This window comes from Triturus cristatus, chromosome 8 (assembly GCF_964204655.1).
Source record: "Triturus cristatus chromosome 8, aTriCri1.1, whole genome shotgun sequence".
NCBI lineage: Eukaryota > Metazoa > Chordata > Amphibia > Caudata > Salamandridae > Triturus > Triturus cristatus.
The window spans coordinates 1,327,413,152-1,327,434,028 of NC_140591.1; the positions used below are offsets into that span (position 1 = coordinate 1,327,413,152).

At 41.8% G+C, this 20,877-nt stretch overlaps 1 protein-coding gene across 3 annotated transcripts in view; it reads left to right on the forward strand.

The window, feature by feature from the left end:
- Positions 1–20,877, forward strand: part of USP25 (ubiquitin specific peptidase 25) — a 439,609-nt gene that overhangs the window by 292,736 nt on the left and 125,996 nt on the right. For all 3 annotated transcript variants that reach the window (XM_085623051.1, XM_085623052.1, XM_085623053.1), the window contains exons 17-18: positions 3,484–3,681; positions 10,198–10,337. In XM_085623051.1, coding sequence (XP_085479177.1) covers positions 3,484–3,681; positions 10,198–10,337 — 338 coding nt within the window. The remainder of the gene's footprint in view (positions 1–3,483; positions 3,682–10,197; positions 10,338–20,877) is intronic.

Consider the following 20,877-nt stretch of genomic DNA (forward strand, 5'->3'; position numbering starts at 1 on the left):
GTGAAGACACAAATTAAGGAAAACCGAGGTAACCAACTTGGGTCGAGAGCCAACTAACAAAGAAAATCTCAGGAGCCACCCCACTTGGGTGATATCGGGGTCTGCTCCAATAATAGTTCATGAAGATCCCAAAGGTTTATGATGAGTAGTGTAAAAGGTTCATTAAGGTCCAACCTCCCTTGTGCCAATGTCCTTTCCAAAAGGCTTTTGAGTGTCTTTGTTTAAATGAGAAAAGGCCTTTTCACCTCTTTCATGTCTGCACTTACAGACACATTTCGACCTCAACATGTGGGTTCAAATTTACCAGAGGTCATCATCATAGCAGTATATATTATTGTCGTCTGGAGATTCTAGGGAGAAAGTTGTAGTAAAAATACATATGTATAGGAGCACCACTTGATCTTATTAGTAAAGGGAAATTAGTAGTTATTCCCACATTAGCAAAATGAAAACATACAAGTGAGCACAAAATGAAAACATAACTAGTGAAAATGGCATACTGCTTAAAATCACAGAATGAGCTCATTGCTATGTAGTTAGAGCATACCACATTAGTAACATGGGGACATATCATAACTTCAACATCATAATCGCTTGCATTTGTACATGAGACTGTAAACTAAAGCAGATCAACATAGTTGTAACCATCCTTGACAATTATAACACGAAGGTGTATCCCCACATATGTAATGCCAGATATTGTAATGGTTTCAATTGTGCAGAGAACCCGTGACTTTGCTGTGAATCTAAAAACGGGGTGTGTGTGCCTGTTATTTATATTATGCAGTGATATTCTCGATACCTACCTTAAATGTGCAACAAAAGGTAGTGGTGACAAAAGGCTTACCGAGGAGGCTCCATATTGATTGATCTACGAGTGCACCTTAGGGGAAAAAGAAGGTGTATCAGTAACCACATTGACTATCTGCAGCTAACAAAACATTTGGCCCGAAGTTCAAAGGGAAATTTCAATCCTTGTACACAAAATAGTTTCCTCAATGTTTATAGTAACTGGTATCACAGGTCTTTCGTCTATTCGGTGTTGCCTTGCTTGTAAGGGACGTGGAATGCTGCTTCCGTGTCATGATGGCATTTTGGGTGAGCCACCATTCTAAGTTAACCCGGGACACCGTGTTTGATGTGCCGTGGGTTATGTGGCGCAGTGTAAAAGAGCGTAATGGGAGATGTAGTTTGCTTTTTCATCGGGCCGCTCGAGAGCGCTGGGTCGGTGCAAGTCGAATATCACTTGAGTATATTGCCAAATTGGAACTTCGGCTGTAGGCATGGTGCAAAACTCTTATGAAATTATTAAGAAGTAAAGATAAAAATGAGTGCATGGGTGTCCATGAATAAAACCACTGTTAGGCAGCATAGTTGAATTTAGTGTAGGTCGGTGTTATTCTTTACATATTACTGATTCCTGATGTTTAATTCATGCAAAAAAAAAAAATATTTTGATTGCACAAGAAACTCCATCCAAGTTCAAAGTGCAGCTAAAGAATTTGGCTGGCTGGAATCTCGGATATAAAGAAAAGGTGGAACTTTGGAATAAGAGGAGAGTTATAATAAAGTTATGATGCTCTTATATTTATATATTTCGAAATGCTGTCAAACAAGGAAAATGTGCGCCGTTGAAAATGTTGCTGTCGTAATAGTATTGTGGCTGCAAGTAAAAAGTTTTAGAGGTCCAAAACAATTTAAGATGATTTATAGTGATTATCAAGGTGGCCTTATTCAAATTGTGAGATTTTACTTTGATCTGGAATAGAAGTAAGCCAAGGGCATTGGACTGATCCATTCTAATAATTGTGTAAAAGATCTAAATGTAATACTGGACCGCAAAGTGGTGATTTGTTGACAATATGATGTAGTGAGATAACAGCTGAAATAAAATGTCTTTGTGAACTGCACATAATGGTTAAAATGCTGACATCCCAGAACCACCCTTCTATCCTTGTATGTCCAATAAACTAAGCGCCATTAAATTGAGTATTAGCTGCTGATATTCCCAATCTTTAGTGCTTAATTCTGAAACGGCAGTGTGCAGTTAGGCATGCTTAAAAGAAAACTTGTGATTTTATTTTTCTTTTCTTTTTCCCTGAATCCTGAGTTACAGGATCAGAGTCAGTACAATTTTAGATCCCAGGTATTTACCACCCTGTAGGATTTTACAAAGTCCTATGTTTTGGCTTGGGGCTGAAAAAGGAGGAATGTAGGGTACTGTGGATGGCCATTCGGAATGCATGACACTCCTGCAAACTAGTAGGTTTTTTACTGTGCTAAACAAAAATCTTGCATGGCAGTCTACACTATTGAAAAACACCCTTAAGGTTGCATTTAAAAGGGGTTGATTTAACTCATTTTAAATCTAGTACCAATAAGTTTCATGAATGTGTTGAGGAAGTGGCTTCTCCTTAGGGTAAAATATTTTTTCAGATTTGAAAGGGGGAAAAGGATTGAAATTAAATGTGTAAATGCATATGACCTAATCATGCAGCTATTCAACAAAGTAGAAAGTCAACCTGAATAAATAACGGGTTGAAAATGTATAATTATCATACATTTTCAGGACTATTCTTGAGAATGTTTCTTGATCATCTAAACTTTGCGAAAGTCTGCCCCAAACATAGCACTTTGGTAGTAGATTTCTAACTTTGTTTTTCGTGATTCAGGGACACTGTAAATCTTGGTATTAAACCCAATTTTAAATATAGGTTTTTGTGACTCTGACACTGTACATTAGTCTTAAACCGTATTTCAGAAACACTGATATTTAGCGCAAGGTATTCTAAGCAGTCAATGACAACATGTAGCTGTTGTGTGCGAGAAGTAAAACATTAACTTTCTAGTGAATTGGTAAGACATAATTTGCAATATTGGTTGGGTGTGTTTGCCACAATGTAAAAAATACAACAAAACTTGAGATTATTCAGAGAAGGTTTGAAACATAAGGAACTGGATGGCATAACATACAATGAAAGCTTAAAAGACCAAGGCATATTTTTAGTGTTTAACAATAAGATAATTTACTGTATGGTTTGCACTTCTTTTTAAGCTCTCTTTCTGTAAGCAAAAATCCTCCTTTAGGCACCTTTCATCATTCACCTATTCTTGCAGAAGTGGGTTTCAACTTCAATCCTGTTGTAAAGTATATTGCAAAAATGAGAAGGAGTTAAGTCATTGACTTAATAGGGAGGCGACTTAAGTTTAGCATTCACTATTAGAAAAACGTGTTATGCAAAGTCAGTGTTTTAACCTTGAATTTATCTACTGTATAAGATGTTTTGTAAATTTAAGCTGTTAATGTGGAAATGAAAAATCAGGAATTTAGCTCTGATAAAGAGTACTAACATAGTCATCACAAAGGTTGTGGAACCTTTGACTTGCATTTTTGGGCTGTATCTGTCTGCCCCCACTTCCCCCAACCCTCATTTTGTATGTTTTCATTGCTCTATGAAATGTATGAATTATATGCTATTGCAGACGAATTTGACAAGGAAACCGGTCAGGTGCTTAACGGAATGGATACCTTGCCTCCTGATTTAAGGGACTATGTGAAAGAAGACAACCGGTGCTTTGAGCGAGAAATTGAAGAATGGAATGCTGATCAGCTCCGAAAGGCACAGGAAAGAATGGTGGCCTCACAGCCATCCCAGCATCCTGCACCTTCTGTCACTGCAGGTTTGTGTGTGAGTGGGGGGTGACAGTCTACTTCTGACTTTGATGCATATGTATGTAAATATGATCTCATATAGCCTTATTGAAGAAGGAATGATGGGGTATGGGTAGTAGCATCTTTTTTTTTCTCCTCCACTTCTAGCGATAGTTGGCATTCAGATTAAAACTTAACGTTAACATTTATGCTCTTCCTTCTATCTGTGAATAAACACCTTGGACATGGATTTGAAAACGGTATATGATCATACCTGCTCCAAGAATGGATCTTTACTCGAAAACAGTGCAAGCTAATCTTTTGCGTACTAAAACCACTTTGAAGCAAAACATTACTTTTTCTATTACATTAAACTTTATGGCCAACTTTGAGTTAAAACAACTGGTGGAGCACCCTACTCACATAGCTGGCCACACCTTAGTCGGTAATATTTACAAACAATCCCATAATAGAGGTAATAGAAAAATTACCATTACTTTGGCCAAATCACAAAAGCAGTAACTTTCACTTTTAGTATGCTGCAATGCCAAGAAAGACCAATAAAACTTTCCTCTGCTTCCGAAGGCTGCACCCGGAAGAATAGTGACTCTGTCCTGTTTGAATCATGTTTAGCAAAATCTAAAGCGAGTTTTAACTAGGATGTAGAGCTAGAAGTTTCTACATAGTCTTCTTGGATTAAGTCAACGATTGATTCCTTAGCTCCCACAAACCTGATCTTCTATCGGCGAAAAAAAAACACTTAACTTTGATTCTCAGACAAGTTTAGACTGCAAAAGAGCTTTGCAGAAGGAAAGAACGACAAGGGAGATCCAAGTATGACTCACAAGATGGGAATATCTCCTCACAAGCCATCATTGATTATAAAAAAATGAGTCATAGAAGAGGGAGAAAAAAAATCCCAACAAGATTTCACAGTCCAAACATTTCAATAAAGACCTATAATGCAAAGTAAAATGGTTACCGGAACCTATAAGCAATAACGGTGGTCAGAATTTCTGTAATGTCTTAGCTAAGTTCTTCCAGGGAAAAGTGGAAGATGTGTTTAATTCATTCACCAACAATAGTCTTAACAACGCATTGACCAAACAACTCTTGAAAGTCCCTTATGACAAAGGTTTGGAGACCTTTTCTCCTCTGGGTACAGAACAGGTACATAAGCTGGTATCAACAACTAAATCAGGCTCCCCTTTAGACCCTTGTCCGCCCAGAATAGTGCATCTTGCACCAGGAATTATGAGTGAGCATCTAACAAATGTATCTAATGAAATCATTAAAACAGGTAATTTTCCAGACAATTGGAAGCTGGCCTCTCTACTACTTTTACTAAAAAAAAAATCAAATCTGGAGCCGCAGGAACCTAGCAGCTATAGACCTATTCCTAGGCTGCCATTTCCAGCCAAGGTTTTAGAAAAAGCATTAAATGTTCAATTAGCTACTTTTATAAAAGCCAATGAAATACTGGATTCGACTCAATTTGGGTTTCACGAAGCACATAGCTCAGAAATTTCTCTGATTATGGCTTCTGAGGAATTAAAATCTATCTTATTTCTAAGTGCTTGAAAAACAGTCGATAAATTGTCAAGCAAAAATGAAGACCAACACTATAGCACAATTAATTAAGTAATTCACATGATAGTGTCAAGGTGTCAAAAAGTCGACGTTTCAATCCCTTACAAAATACCGGGATCATCATCAGGACATAAGCATGTATGCCTAAGACTGATGCCTGTTGATCACTTAAAACAGTAAGTAATGTCCAACAGGGGAGTTGAAGAAACTAAGGAGGCAAGTGTGTGGCAATTATACAACCAAATAGACGGTGTGTTCTCTGGGAATAGAATTTAGGTGGATCCGTATAGGAAAATGAGAGAATGCCAAGATTCACAGTCTGAAGGAAATTGCCGGGAAGCATATGCAGTATCGCGGCAGGGCTCAAGATCGGGCTGATATGAACCGCTTTTGGTGCACAAGGCATTGCACAAGGTTGGTCCATATTACCTAATAAATCAATTTGACTGGTATACTCCAGTTAGAAATCTTCGATCTTGTGCGGACAGGCTTCTGATGGTCCCCAGAACTAAGAGACCACACTTGGGGGGAGGAGCTTCATAGTAGGAACTGCAAAACTCTGAAACATGCTCCGTCTACACTTAAAAAATAGCCCTAACTTGATCTTCTTTAGGAAATCATTGAAAACCTGGCTCTTTGATAAATAGTTGCAGGAAATCACCATCCAATATTGTTTCTATGGTATAAGCAGTGCCAAGACGCCTCAGGGCATTCAAGCACTATAGAAAATTAAAAATCAAAGTACGTTTGAAAATGAAATACATATCCTGATTTATTGCTGCTCAGTTCATGGCTTTCTCTTCTATATTCACTGTCTGTTTTGTCCCCCCTCCCCAAGTTTGTTTGTAGTTGTTTTTTAAATCAAAAGCAGATAATCGGTGTTAAAGGGAATTAAAAGTCCAATCTTAAATTGATTGTTTTATTAGGTTTAGGAAAAAATAATCCACAAATCTAAAGGCATCATTCACTTTATAAGTTACTTGCGTTAGTGAATAGTTCTGCTTTGGCAAATAAAAGAAAATGAACAGCGCTATCTATGCCAACACATTTTTCAAAATCTCACATATCGCTTCTTTAGTTTTGGGGGCGGGTTCTAATTCATTTAACAATCCAATGAAAATAGGAGTTAGCAATTATGTGATTCTAATCATGATATCTTTTTGTCTGTGTAAATAGTGTACACTTCAACTAGTATTATGTAGCTTGTGATAGTTGCTAGCACTCGAATAGCCACTTTAGGTGAAATTCCTTAAAGAAACAGCATAGTCAACTCATCGCGGCTGCTGTTCCATATCAAAGCTAGATGACCCTTTGTGTTACGTAAATAGTCTAGGATTTGATGTTTGAGTGCTTTCTTTTGTTATTTGGTGGTATGAAATCATCCAGTGCAAGAATGCTACAAGTGTTGTGAATTTGGAGAGTACTGTGCAGGTCTGTTTACCACTTCAATACTTGAGGATATAATTTTTTTAAGTAACATTTGAATCTCACTCACTGTGTTTTAGGCGAGGAAACTAATGTACTTAGGTTGAATTACAATTGATTCAAATGACATTTTCCTCACATTTTTGTGGGCTCAGTGTATCTATATATTATCCAAAACTGTAAGTATATTTAGATTTTCACCCTGCATCAACCCTGTTGTATAGTGAAGGTGTAAGCTGTGAGAAATAACTTGAACTGCTTAACTAAATACAACTAAACAAAGTTTAGCTTATCACTATTCTAATCAGCATCTCACAATGTAGTACACTGGTTAATGAGTATCAGCAGTGAAAAATTAATTAGCTATACTCAGCTTAAATATATTTTTATGATGAGTACTATGAACCTCAGATTCATCACATTTTAAATATCTCCAGGTGCCAGGTTGGATTAGGAAATGTTCACAGCATTGCTCCCACGCACTGCTAGGTAGTGCCATGCGGCTCCACATCGACTTTGTTCCGCCCCAGAAGTGATTGAGTGGAGCTGCATATAAGCCAGACTCCTGCACACCAATGTCCGTTCCTTCCTTTCCATGCCTTCAAACGTGGATCTGGAGCTTTGCTCCAATTTTCAACTGTTTCCAATGCTCTTCCAAATTCAAATCCAGTGGGCAAGGGAATTATGTCCTCACTTAAAACTGCAGGATTAAACCATGCCCTGACCAGAGGTTAAGGACCCGAATGCTGTGTACCTTTGGTGTCTGAGCTTGAGACAATGATTCCAAGTTGTGTGATGAGTGTACCCTCATTCACCTAAAAGCGATCCAGGATCGTGAAGCGAGTATCAAAGAGAATCATGACCCTCGTACAAGTCCCACTCACGCTCCAAGTTGAGGCCAGTCCCACGACCAACCCTTGTTACTGTGGAAATCATGAGATAAGTTGAAGTCAAAATCAAAGAGTAAATGAAAAACCAAGTGGGACTAGATCCCATCCTTCCAAGCTCTATCAAAAGATAAGTTGTAAGGGCATTAAGGTGCCAGTCGTTCTCACTCCTGACCCACGTGACCACAATTGCAGCAAGTCAAGACCTTTAAGGAGGCCATGCTGCTCCTTTCTGGCTCCCTCTGTTCACCATTTGTGCCCCAGAGATTTGTCTGAGTCCCTTGAACTTGCCTCCGGTACTCCACCGTCTCTGGTGCCGGGTTCCATTCCGGTGTTGACGTGCTGTGATTGTTGCAGGGATTCTGCGGAGTCCCTGAACTATGCTTGGGATTATAGGACCTTAGTAGGCAGGGACTGAGTCATCATACCACTTGAGTACACATAAGCCCGCCTACTCACTCACAAAGCAACAAGTGATTAGACACCCCAGAACACAACTCTCTTTACCCTTTCAGGAATCGTGGTTACAGGACACACCCTTTCGCTCTCTTACTCGTACGCGTCCACAATAAGTTATGACAGACACGAGGGAAGTTTAAAATGTTTAAGTATCGTTCTCTAGTATGCAGTATACGTGCCACAATAAGTAGGAAAATGCCTAACGCAAATATGGTTAGCATTGCAAGTAGTCCATAAATCATAAATGGAACTGTCATTATATACGACAGTGTAGCCTACAGAAGCAAAATTATTATATATCAGAAGATCTCTAGGTGTTAGCAGCAGACCCCGTATCTTAGCATACACAAATGAACGTTCTACATCTCAGGTGCTGTCGCAATCTTTTCCCTGGAAAGGTACCTCTCCAAGTATGTGTCACCTATCTGTGCATACCTATATGACAAAACTACGTGTTCCCAAACAGCTGCATTTGCGTGTTTTGTCTCGGTGCTAGGGCCTGGCCAGAACAGAATAACAAGGGGCATTGTTGTTCAAACTTGTCTACATGTTCAGACTAAATGCCAGGCAAGAACAGAACGCAAAAACAGTGTGTTCTGTGTGAAAGTACAGTGGGGCACAAAGCAAAATGTCTGTAGAGCAACATGCGCAAAGCAGACAATAGTCTGCAATGAGTTCATGCTAACATAGGGAAAACGACAATGGGCCTGCATGGAACTTATGACAGTACCTTTTTAATTTACACAAATACAGTTGTACAGGTATGCTGTTAGTTTTGATGCCCGGCCCATTGTAATCTAATCTGTTCCTAAGCAAAGTGACGTTTTTCCATTTTAGTTTGCTGATCAAACCCTCATTGTTAACATACAGTTGAAAATCTCAGTTATTGATCCAAAACTGTTTTTTGAAATGCTGTAACTAGTACTCTACTGTTCCTAATATTTATAATTAATATTTACCTTTTGTTGATACACCTTAAATATTTGAGCATCAGAAATAATATAATCTTCAGAAAGTGTTCTCTGATACTTTCAAAACTGAATTTACAAAAGGTGTACGAGATAAGCACTAGTGAAAAATAAAAGCCACAATTCTCCGGGTTTTGATGCTAAACGAGTTGGATTTGAAAATGTAGTGTGAATAGGGAAAAGGAAAAAGTCTAAATGAGAAATACAAACACTTGATTTGTGCCTCTCCCTATTTGTGCTGGCCTTCTCCTGTGATTTATGTATGGTTATTATCCAGTGCTAGCCATTGGTACTTGCTGTATGTTACTCATATGTCAATGTAAAGAGTGACACTTTGTGTATATTATATGAACAAATAGTTTTAGATTACATAAGCAGTGAATTTGACAAGTAGTAAGGATTATAAATTGAAGGTCAGCTTGAAAGTTAGCCACATTTACTGCTGTAAACCTCTGCGTACAGTACATCTAATGTTGCCAGCGAGTGTGAAATTGGTGGTATATTCTGTTCATTAGTATGTTCCATTTCAGAGAACTAATAGTAAATGTCACAGCCAACAGCTGTAAAATGGCCTCTGATGCTATGCTCTAGAGAAAGTGGAGCTGTATTTGTGCACTGTTTGATAATTGTGGAGATGCTTGCATTGCTTGGTGTGTGGTTACAAGGCTCCTGTCCCTTTTGAAACTTCCCAACTTGATGATAAGCTCATGCTCTGCCATGTTATGATTGGTGGCTCACACCAGAAGGGTCTCATCAAAAATACAATCCTATCCTTCATACCTTTCAACAGATTTTCTATAGTGGATATTTTCCATTACAATTTTATATGAATTTACTGTGCAATTAAAACACATACTGAAGGCGCAATATAAACACAGCCTATCAACTGAGAAGAAACTTTACTTACATTAATTTTATATTCATTACAGCATTTCTGTAAATGTCTTTAATAAGCATCAAGTGAGTTAATAAATTTACAATAGTTTGATGTCGTTATCAAGACCAGAACAAAACAAATGCACACTAACATTAGTATGAAACCTCAATCCTCGCAATCAGCTCTTGAAACACTTGGAAAAAATATATCACTTAAAATGAAAATTAGATGAGTGATATGTACATAGATTAAAAAATTAAAAACATTAGTTCTTGATAAGGCTAAGTTTTTTTGTATATTTTCCGGTACGCATAACATTTATTTCCATGTTTGTTACAGTGAAAGGAGGCGAGCCAGAATACTTGGAGCAGCCGCTACGAAGCGATCTCTCAAATGATTTGAAAGAGTCGACAGTAAGGGCAATCACTAAAGCAGCTACAGAAAATGAGGATCGAAATCCAGAACTTGTGTTACAGATGGTTAGAAATGTTTCCTTTTATTCAATTAATGTCTGTGGTACTATAACGTGGCTTTTTTTGGAATGGTTTTCTTAGTAAGAACAATAATGTCTGGAGTACTGTTCAGTAGGCAAGACAAGCCTGTGCCTGTGAAGGCACCTTGTTTTTAAATGTGATTTTTTAAATGAGTCTGCCTTGTTAAAACTGTTTTTTCTTTAAGATTTCACCAATTTTCTTTTTTGGGGCCATTACTACTAAATTCACTGATGTGCTCAAAAGAATGATTTTTCAAGATGTTTGACATTTTAATTTGGTTTTACTGGTATCCCTCAAATGAGAGGACATGTCCAGAGAACAAGCTCTCATAGGTAGAGAATACTTTGGCTGATAAGTCGTATAATAAATAAATATTTTTAATATTGAACTAATTTACAAACATTTCTTTGGCATTGTGATGTATCATGTAACTTGATGCTATCTTTAGTGGGATGAATAGTTTCCAGGTCTTCTGTATACCAGCTCATGCTTATTGGAGATGTAGAATAAGATAGGTCAAATACTGAACTTACTTGGTGAACACTGAAAAATGCATTTGACTCAAGATTTTTTGTATTTTGAACAACTGTGCTGTATTGTTTTTTTTTTAGTCAATCTGCTGTATTCATCTTTGACATTTCTGGGTCCATCTGTGACATCACAATGGATTAAGTGCTTTAAGAAGGCCATGTTTTGGATCTTTTTGGTTCCCTCTTGTGTGCCTTCAGGACTCTGGCATTCACAAAGTCCTCCATTTGAGTTTCCACTGCCGCGTCCACCCTCTGTTCCCACTGTGCCTGCTGAACCGGTCTCGTGTTCCGCTCTGATGTCAGAACAAACTTCCAATCTGGCACCAAAATCCACACTGGTCCCATTAAAGTTGACGCCAGTCTTGTCCCAATAGTTCTGTCTCACTGCAAGCCAAATTTGTTCTCGACACAGACTGACGTTTTGTCATGAATCGGTACTGATGCACCCAGACTCAGTTGAATTCAACTCCAACAGAACCATGTATTTACCTCTGAGCTGCACCCCAGTGCTTCAACAACTTTTAGTTCTAACTTTCATCAATGACGGTGGAAATAATGGGGATTTATTCTCCCCCTTACTATGAGGATGATTGTCTGTACATGGATTTTAATGAGGCCTGTGAGCTGAACTCTTCTTCCAGACATTGAATTGTATTCTCAGCCTGGACTTTGAACAAAAGAAAGTGCTTAATTCGCTGTGACCATAAGACAAGCAGCAGCGGTATTATATTTACTGCTGTCTTCCTTGGAAGTTAGAACAATTTGCCAAAGGAAGTTTTGCAACTAGGGCATGCTTCCTCTGAGCCCTTACTGCCATTCATGAAGCCCTTACTGGCACTCTAATGGTCACCTGGTCTAAGTTATGGTCTTGCCTACCAGTGAGCAGGCAGGTAACCAGACGCCACAAACAGTCACCATATGATCTTGACTTCTTGAGGCAACAACCTACACCAGACAGTCTGATGGTTCAGGCCTCCACCATCAAGGTGAACCTCAATTCATTTCCTATGACCCTCCCCCCCCCCCCCAACCATTCCAGCACCCACCCCTCCCCAACACCAAAGAGTCGTAGAGCTTTGAAGCATTCAGGAAACGGGTGGTTTCATCGGCCAGACTAGCCCACTGGTCAGTTAATGCCAGCTGTTTGCTGGGGAGATATTCTCGCTCTGTATGGGACTTGGTTTGTGAGATCTTGCCTGCACCCCTGAGGAATTTTGAGCCAGCCTAGGTCAAACCCTCCAGATTATTAGGATATGGCCAAATGCATCATTCATTCTGACTCGACACTACTTACTGTTTCGGCTGAGCAGTCGGTACTAGCGTGATGGTTCAGCATCATGCATGAATCCGATCCACAGGCTTTTCTGGAGATGTGCAAGCCTGATGGCTATGCCATTCTATTGATCTCACCTGTTTGGTGCCAAAGCTGATGTCACATTGGTGCTGCTAAGAAAGCTAGGCCAGTGTTTGATCCTTAATTCATTTTAGCGCTGTGCAGCATTACTCAACAGTTTTGCTCTTTTGGAGGCTGTTCCAGACATTTGCCGCCCTGGCAGCCTGAAAGTCTACTGCTTTCGCAACAGGGGCCCCAGCTCTTTTGAAGTCAAGAGTGAAGGTCAAGTAAACCACATCTAGGCAACCAGGCGTAGTGAACTTCCCAGTTCCCGCCCTCATACCACCCAATTTCGTTTGTCCTTAACAGCACATGTCCACCCTGTGGGAGGTAGGGCCAGATATTTCCACTAAGGAAACAAAATATAGCTTCTGTTAGGTGGTTCCTTATGATTAATAAATGGGGCCATGCCCTTTCAATCCTTGCCATATTTTCTGCTCACATCAGTGTCTTTCAGAGGAGCACCTGTCTAGCTTCAAGAGGTGCAGGCTCTTTTGACCAAAGGAACCATAGAAAAGATTCTGGCACTGGAATTAGGGACGGACTGTTACTCTTGCTATTTACTTGCTCCGAAGGAGGATAGAGGCCTTTGTCTGATTTCTGAGGTCTGCCCTCTGAATCAGGAGTGTGGAAATATTTCAAAAATCTTTTTAAGATTATTGCTTGCCATACTCCATAACTCACTAATGTAGGTCTGCATGGAGAGAACCTGCACTGCAATCATTGCAACATACTGTCCCATATATATTTCCAGTGCAAGTCCAATTATGCAGTGCACGGTCATGCACCCTTAAATGCAACTGTTGTACAGGCTGGTTGTACAGCATGCGTGCAGATGCATCATTGTGCACAGCACCCAATTATCATCCAGTTTGCATGCGTCAGATTTTCAAATGTAGAGAAATAGTACCTAAAGGCAGAGTGCAGACTAGTAATTGACTACATTTCTTGATGAGTCTTTGGCACAGACTGTGTGTGTTACAATATGAACCTGTAGGACAGAAGGGTGTTCCCCATCCTACTGCCAACTCATAGATTTCTAGTTTCAAAGATACTCACATGTGGTGCTCTGATAAGTTGTGGATGGAAATAACTGCACTTCTTGGCAGAGCTTATGAACTGTTTGTGGGGCAAAAATTACATAGCAGAGGTGCTGTGATTCACTGAGGCATTATCCACAGCTAAACAATACACAAGAGGAAGTAATGGGCAATTAACTCAATCTCTCCTTTTACACTGCTGGGCAGGTGTGGTGTGATTATATTATTGTGCATTCACTGCTAGATCTCCACATTTTCTCTCACACTAGAAGTATATGCAGCACTGGCAGTAGCAGTACAGGGTTCTCTTGTGCAAAGTACTGGTATAGTAATGGCACCAGCAGAGTAAGCTTCCCTAACGGAGGTGGAGCTCAGCAATAGATGTGCAAGTTTCTCTCACTGAGATTTGCAAAGTAGTCACTCTTTTCTTTAAAATCCGAGTAAAATCGTGTAATTCTGTTGCCGGATGCTGACATGGGAGTTGGTGGAAGCCAGGTGGAATATACAGTTTTAACGTTGCAGCAACTTGTTCTATCAGTTTGTTTCTTTCAGAAGCTGAGCATTCCAAGGGTCTAAGGGATGATGCTTAGATATTTCAAAATGGGCACTTGCATAAAGAAGGCACAAACACGGGCACACAGGAAAAACGCCAAGTGGCAAATCATGTAGGGATAGAAAAACAAACCGTTATGTCGACAGGACGAAAATTCATTTTTCCATGGATCTTGTATGGACTCGTTTTTACTGCCGACGTAACTGTGCAACAAAAACTATAGCGTATGCATAAAATTCTGAGGTGGGAATATTGTATAATTCCAAGCAGTTATAAATGTATGGGTCTCACAATCACGTTTTATTGACATTTTGAGAATTTCTGTTTTATATTGAGTTCACTACAGCAATTTTTGCCATTTTTCAGTCCTCCAATGATGGCAGGTGCTGTGTACGTCTGTGACTCGTATACAGAGCCACTCAAATTGAGGTTATACAGCTGCGTCTTTTTCCACATAATTTGCAATATAATCCAACACATGCTGCATAAACTGTATATTTAAAAAAAAAATGTTGATTCTAGCTCAAACAGATCAAAAGTTACTAAAAAGGTGGGGACACGTCCTGCCGCTCATTGGAAAGCCCATCATCGCAAGTAGTGACTGGTCACTTTTACATTGTTTATTGCTGTATTTGGGATTTAATCTGAAAGTAATGAAGCAAAGCATTTATATAGACAGTGCTACCATGTACAGATGTGAAAATATTGAAGTAATACTTTTAAAAAATGTGCTGCATTATGCTACATAATTCTCATTTTGTGGCCACATAAGTTAGTCCACGCTGCTGCATAATTTAGACCTTTCCTGCCGCTTTATTACAGTGGCTCAGCTTATTTAGCTCAAACCGCCAGAGCGATGTCCACGGTGAGGACTGTTTAGAGTAGGTATAGGAGACTAAAAATGCAACCAAATAAAGGTACAGGGCAACAGTAACGAGTCCAAAATGTGGACAATAACCAGGTTTTGACAGGATTAAAGCCTATAAAATTGACACGGATGTTAGGCTTTTCCTCTGCCGCAGTGGCAAGATTGGGAAGTAAAGTGTGAAGCAAGAAGAGGTGGAGCGAAGGGGTGGGGGGGCCAGGTGTGGGGGTATTGGAATAAGAAAAAGGCAAGACTGTGGGAGAGGGTATTGGTAAAGGAGACCTAGTTTGGGTTGCGATGTTTCGATGCCAAGAGTGAACAGTGTGAAATGCGCTGCACACACCGCATTGCCTGAATCACAAAGATACTTTCTGTCTGCTGCGTTATGTGGCTGTTCTTTTATTCAAACGTAACTTTATTTGTATAACCCCAGGAAAAAAGATATAATTTAAAACAAATCTATTTACAGCGCACGCATAATCTTGGAAGGCATCATTTTCTGAAATCCTGCCAGGTGTTTAAAGTATGGTCGTTTTCTCCTTGGTCCAAATGCGACCTCGTCCATCAAAGCAAAGACAAAGTAAAGGTCAATATCTCTCTACAGTGAACTTCATTTCATCGTGTTTCACTCATGATCAACGCTGCACTGATTCCATTGTTGCATTGCAACAGGCGCCTCATTGATCAGCCGGCATCATTGGAGAGCCTTCTTCCCACCATATTGTAAATTATGTTAACATGCCATTCATTTCACCCTGCCCTCACGCTCCATGAGCCCAGCCCATAACATGCAGCATCACAGTTCACATCATTTTCTTAAGGCTGTGACCGCTGCATAAACCATTATCGGACTGACTCACCTGCCGGGGGAGCCAGTGGCGTAGTGAAAAGTAATTAAAAGACAGGGGCCCATGCACAATTGCCAGAGGGGGTCCCTCCCCCGCACCTTGGGGGCTAATGTCACACCAGTGGGGGGGGGGGGGGGGGGGCGCATACAGTGTGTCTGAGACCGCAACCAGCTGCTCCCGATTCCAGGAAGCGCACCACCACCCACCAAAGACGAGTGGCCTGCCTCGGACGGATAGCACTGAACAGGTGGATCAAGCCACTCAACAATCGGCGGCAGAGAGGCAGCGGAAAAAGTGTGTTCGAGGCATATGAGCTGCAGATCACACACTAAGCATAGATTGCTATCTGGTGTTGGGCCTGGATGTTTGCACTTGTTTTTGTCTTGGAAAAGTCTTTGGAAGTCATGAGATAGGTGACTCCTTCTTTGGATGATAGTGCGCATGGGCATTGGCTCCATCTTCTTTTTCCGCCATCGGGCTCGAATGTGTTTCTCACTCTCCAGTTCGGAACCGTCACCGATTCCACTCTCGACGCGCAATCCTTCACCCTTCTCCGGTATTGTTTTCAATCGCGATCCCTAGTCGTCGCGCATCTCTTCAACATCGAAGTCCTCGATTCCGGTCGTCGACGAAGGCCTTCGGGCCTGCCTTGGTATCTGGCTCATGGAAAGGACGCCATTCAAGAAATGTCCTCAATGTGGGTCGAAATTTCCCCAAACCGATCTGCATGAGGTGTGCAACCTCTGCTTGTCTCCGGAACACGAGGCCAGAGACTTGTGCCTCTTTCCGCTTGATGAAGACCATTCGAGATAGTCGAGCCAGGAGAACAATGGCTCTCTCGTCGGCACCCATACCCGATGACATCTTCCAGGAGGGCGTCGATGTACCTGAACAGGAGTGCATCGAAGAAGGCCCCGTCAGCGCCTCCGAAGCCGATGACTCCGACCTCGAGGACATCACTCCTGGGCAGCGGGTCGTAAGTAGAGACGTCGACCCCCACCATCGAAAAAGGCTTCGGTCACACCTTCATCTTCGGGCCCAGGTGAACACCGAGAGACTGCTTCCCATGCCCCGCCCTCAGGCTCGGCAAAGAAGCCTACTAAGCCTTCAGGTGACTCTGGCTTGAGTCAGTCTACCATCGGTACCGAGCGGTCACCGGCACCGAAAAAGAAACTTCCCTCCTCCTCTGTGCCGATTGCTGCCTCCACATCCAAGCACTCGGCACCGAAATCTACAGGCCCCGCCACATCGACTCCGAAAAAAAACACTTGGAGCCGAGGAAAAAGCCGATCCCTAAAGCTTCGGATTCACACCCTTTGGAGCCGAAAATAGCCTCCGAACCGAAAAAACACCCGATTCCACAATTGGCCACAGAGACTGTAAAACATCACAGTTCCAAGCCAAAGGAGCACAAAACCGTTCCAGAGTCGGTGCCGCACAAGTCTTCCGTACCAAAACGGTTGGCGCCGAAAGAGCAGCCTCTACCAGAAGACCAGACCCTAAACTCTTCTAAAAGACCCTAAAACTGGTCAGCTGACTTTAAGTACAAAGAAGAGACCATTGGATACGCCTGTACCGGTCCCACAACCTAAAAAAAGGGACATTGCCATATCTCCCTACAGGGTCCCTTCTCCACCACCTCCCCCACCACCTCCTACCCCACCACAACATTCTCCTACACCATCGCCTCCACCAATGGATGATGATGATGACACCTCTGATGACACAGCAGGGGGTGCAGATGATGAGCCACTAGGGGATCCACCTTATTCCTCTGACTCCTGGGACGATTATAGGATGACATCTACCCCTCCAAGCCTTCCCCTCCAGAGGACACAATGGGTTTTCATCAGCTTCTCCACAGAGCTGCCCAATACCACGGGGTTGACTTGCATACGGACCCCGTGGAAGACTATTTCCTTATGGACACCTTTGATAACCCACAAAGGTCCAACACTATTTTGCCCATGCTAAAAGGAGTTACCAAGCATGCACCTGAGGTATTTAAAGATCCTGTCAGGGCTAGGGTTGTTAACCCCAGGATCGAGAAAAAATACAAGGCTGCCCTAGCAGACCCTGCTTACATTAAGGGCCCCGTACCACTAGACTCCCTTGTAGTCTCCAATGCTAGGAAGAGGGCCATCTCTCAGACATCAGGGGACGCTCCACCCCCCAATAAAGAGTCCAAACTCTTCTACGCCTCTGACAAAAGACACGCTTCTACAGGCAGGTAACATATGGCGTATCGCCTACACTCAAGCACTGTTAGCCAGGTACGATAGGGCACATTACGACCAGCTTTAAACCCTATTGCAACACCTCCCCAACAAATATAAGGACAAAGCCAATCACCTTATACAAGAGGGGAAACTTATCACCAACACCTCCATTCGTTGCATACTGGACGTGGCAGATATCGCCTCCAGAGCTGTCAACACAAGTGTTCTCCTGCGTAGACATGCCTGGCTACGCATTTCAGGTTTCAAACCTGAAGTACAAAGTTCCATCTTAAACCAACCATTCGATCAGGAACACTTATTTGGCCCTAATGTTGATTCATCCCTTGAAAAGATGAAAAAGGACACAGACACAGCTAAATCAATGGGAGCCTTGCAATCGCAAGCTCCCAGGCGTTCCTTTCGTCGTCCCTCTTACAAGGGCACCTCCAGAGGCTACTCCTCTGACAATCCCCCAGTCTACATTCACCAGAGGTTACCAGAGAGGAGGCAACAGAAGCAACAGTAACAAAGGTAGAGGCAAGACCAACAACACCCGCTCTGCCTCCACCCCTACCCAATGACTTCCCACCGCCCCCCCCCCGCCCATTCCACTCCGGTCGGGGAAAGATTACAACAGTTCCTGCATGTTTGGACCAACATCACCACAGACAGGTGGGTGAGATATATAATTCAAACGGGCTACTGTCTAGAACTCACCTCTACCCCCCCCCCCCCCCCCCCCAAACATACCACCCAAACAGCGACCATTGTCGTTAGAACATTTCTCACTGCTGAAGCAGGAAGTCCTCTCCCTCCTACATAAGAGTGCAATGACTGGAACCTTGAGGTTATACATTAATCACAACAACGGCCATTGGGTGGACGATCAGCTTTTTATGGGGTTCTCTGGGTCAAAGAAAGGCAGGGCAGTGCAGAAAAGTACTTTGTCATGGTCGATAGTCCTCTGTGTTAAGATCTGGTATGCATTGGCCAAGTAGCCGCCTCCAGAAGGAGTAAGGGCCTATTCAAGCAGGGTCAAGGCTGCTATCACTGCATTGGCAAGCGGAGTGCCTTTTTTATGTCGGGCTACAATCTGGGCATCACTACTCAGATTTAAGAGGCACTACTGCCTGGACAGCCAGGACAGATGAGAATGGCATTTAAGCTGTTTAGTCCTGGCTGAACTTGTTGATCTGAGCCCATTACATAGACCCATCCTAGGAGGTCCTGCTTTAGTGTCTATTCCAAAGGCGAGGAATCTGCTGTTAGAAGCATCCATCCGAAGAGCAAGTTACTTACCTTTGGTAATGCTCTTTCTGGTGGATACTCTCTCTTACCACAGATTCTTCACTGCCGTGATGAGTGGTCTCTTTTTTCCATCTTAAAAGGTCCTAAACTAGAGTTGAGCACACTCGTGCTTCGTGTTATGGTTGGGCACCGCGTCCGAGGGGCGAACAGTATCCAGACTGCGTCAGACGGCAATGCACAGGGGTGATGATGATATGCTACTCTGTCTTCACCTGTGGGGCAGAATGAAAGTCCATGTGGAGCTGCATGGCTCCTCTTACTGGCATGCAGAAGCAATGCTGTTTAAATCTTTTGGATTCAGTTTGGTGCCTGGAAATAGTACAAAGGTGAGGAAGCAACAATTAGAAACAATCTACCAGAAAGGACATTATTGAAGGTAGGTAACTTGTTCTTTAGGAGAAGGGGGCAGTAAGATGCCCCCACACACTCCATTAGTGGCTGTGAATTTTAAATTGGCATCGGTTACATTTAACTGTGCCCTATTGTGAATGAAATTCAGTGACAAATTACTAGAATGTATAAAATAAGCGGAATGTGTTCTTATGGAGGCCCTGATGATAAGTATTTAGGCATTTAAAATTAACCCAGCATAGTTTTGTTTATTTAGGTGACTTTGTGAGCCATGTCAGCTGCTTATGATCGTTTGATGCTTGCCTGTAGCAATAAAGAGAGAGAGATCCCAACAGCATGAAGATTCAAAATACAAAGGAGCTTGGATTCGGATCATACGAATAAGAAAGCAATTTCTGAATCCTATTCATTTATATCTTCTTTGTAGCACATGTAGATATATACGAGGGGAGCAGTGCCTATCTTCTTAATACCATGTAAGATCAGGAGGGACGAAATTTGATCAGTGTACTTCATAAGTGAATTGCTGCTTACCTAAATCATGTCAGTGGCAAGACACAAGTGCAGGTCTTTTAGGTATGTCAGCTAGGAGAATCCGAGAATGTGTGGCTTGTGTTCTTTGAATCTCTCACCAGGTTTATGCACCAGCAATGGAACAAACCCGTTTGGCTCATTAGCAAAGCCCCAGGTCTTGTTTTGCAGCACCCTGGTCAGAATAGCATAATTCATGGTGTAAAATGCCTTTAATAGGTGAAACAAGGTGGAGCAGCTACCCCAGTGGTATTGCAGGCAGTCAGCTGCCAATTTAGACAGACGAGCGAAGGTCATAGGAGACAGGTGCCTGTGAAGAGAGTACTTATTCCTTTCAGATACAAAATGGCGGATTAGCCGTAAGACCAAGCCTTTAAGTGATTCTGCCCAGAAAAAATGCTTTGAAGCTGAATGTTTGCAGGGTGTGACTGATTCCCCACACTTTGTTTTGAAGACGTTTTATGCTGTGGTTGTAAGAGGTTTGTTATTTTGCTTACATTAGGACCGGAAAAGCTATATAAGGCAGAGGTCGCATAAGGTTTAGCATTATTTCTTACAATGAGGGAATTGACTTCCCTAGTAGACACCAGACACGTTGTGGGAAAAAAAGCTTGTGACCGCGCAATGTTTGGTTTATTTCGATTAGCAGCGGTAAGTTTCTAAACAAAATATATTATAGTTGACAGAACTTTAACTGTTGAGTAGAGAAGTTGGAAGTATCCAGTTGTTTTCATTTCTCCTTGGCATGGGGTTTCATTTAAGTAATCGCGCTACAAATTTGCTATGCCTGCCTCTCTGAAGTTGGATGTCGGATATGAGGCAATGCTCCAAAGTTGAATGCATAGAAGACTGTGGTACTGATCTTGAGAAGCCCGCCTTCAGAATGG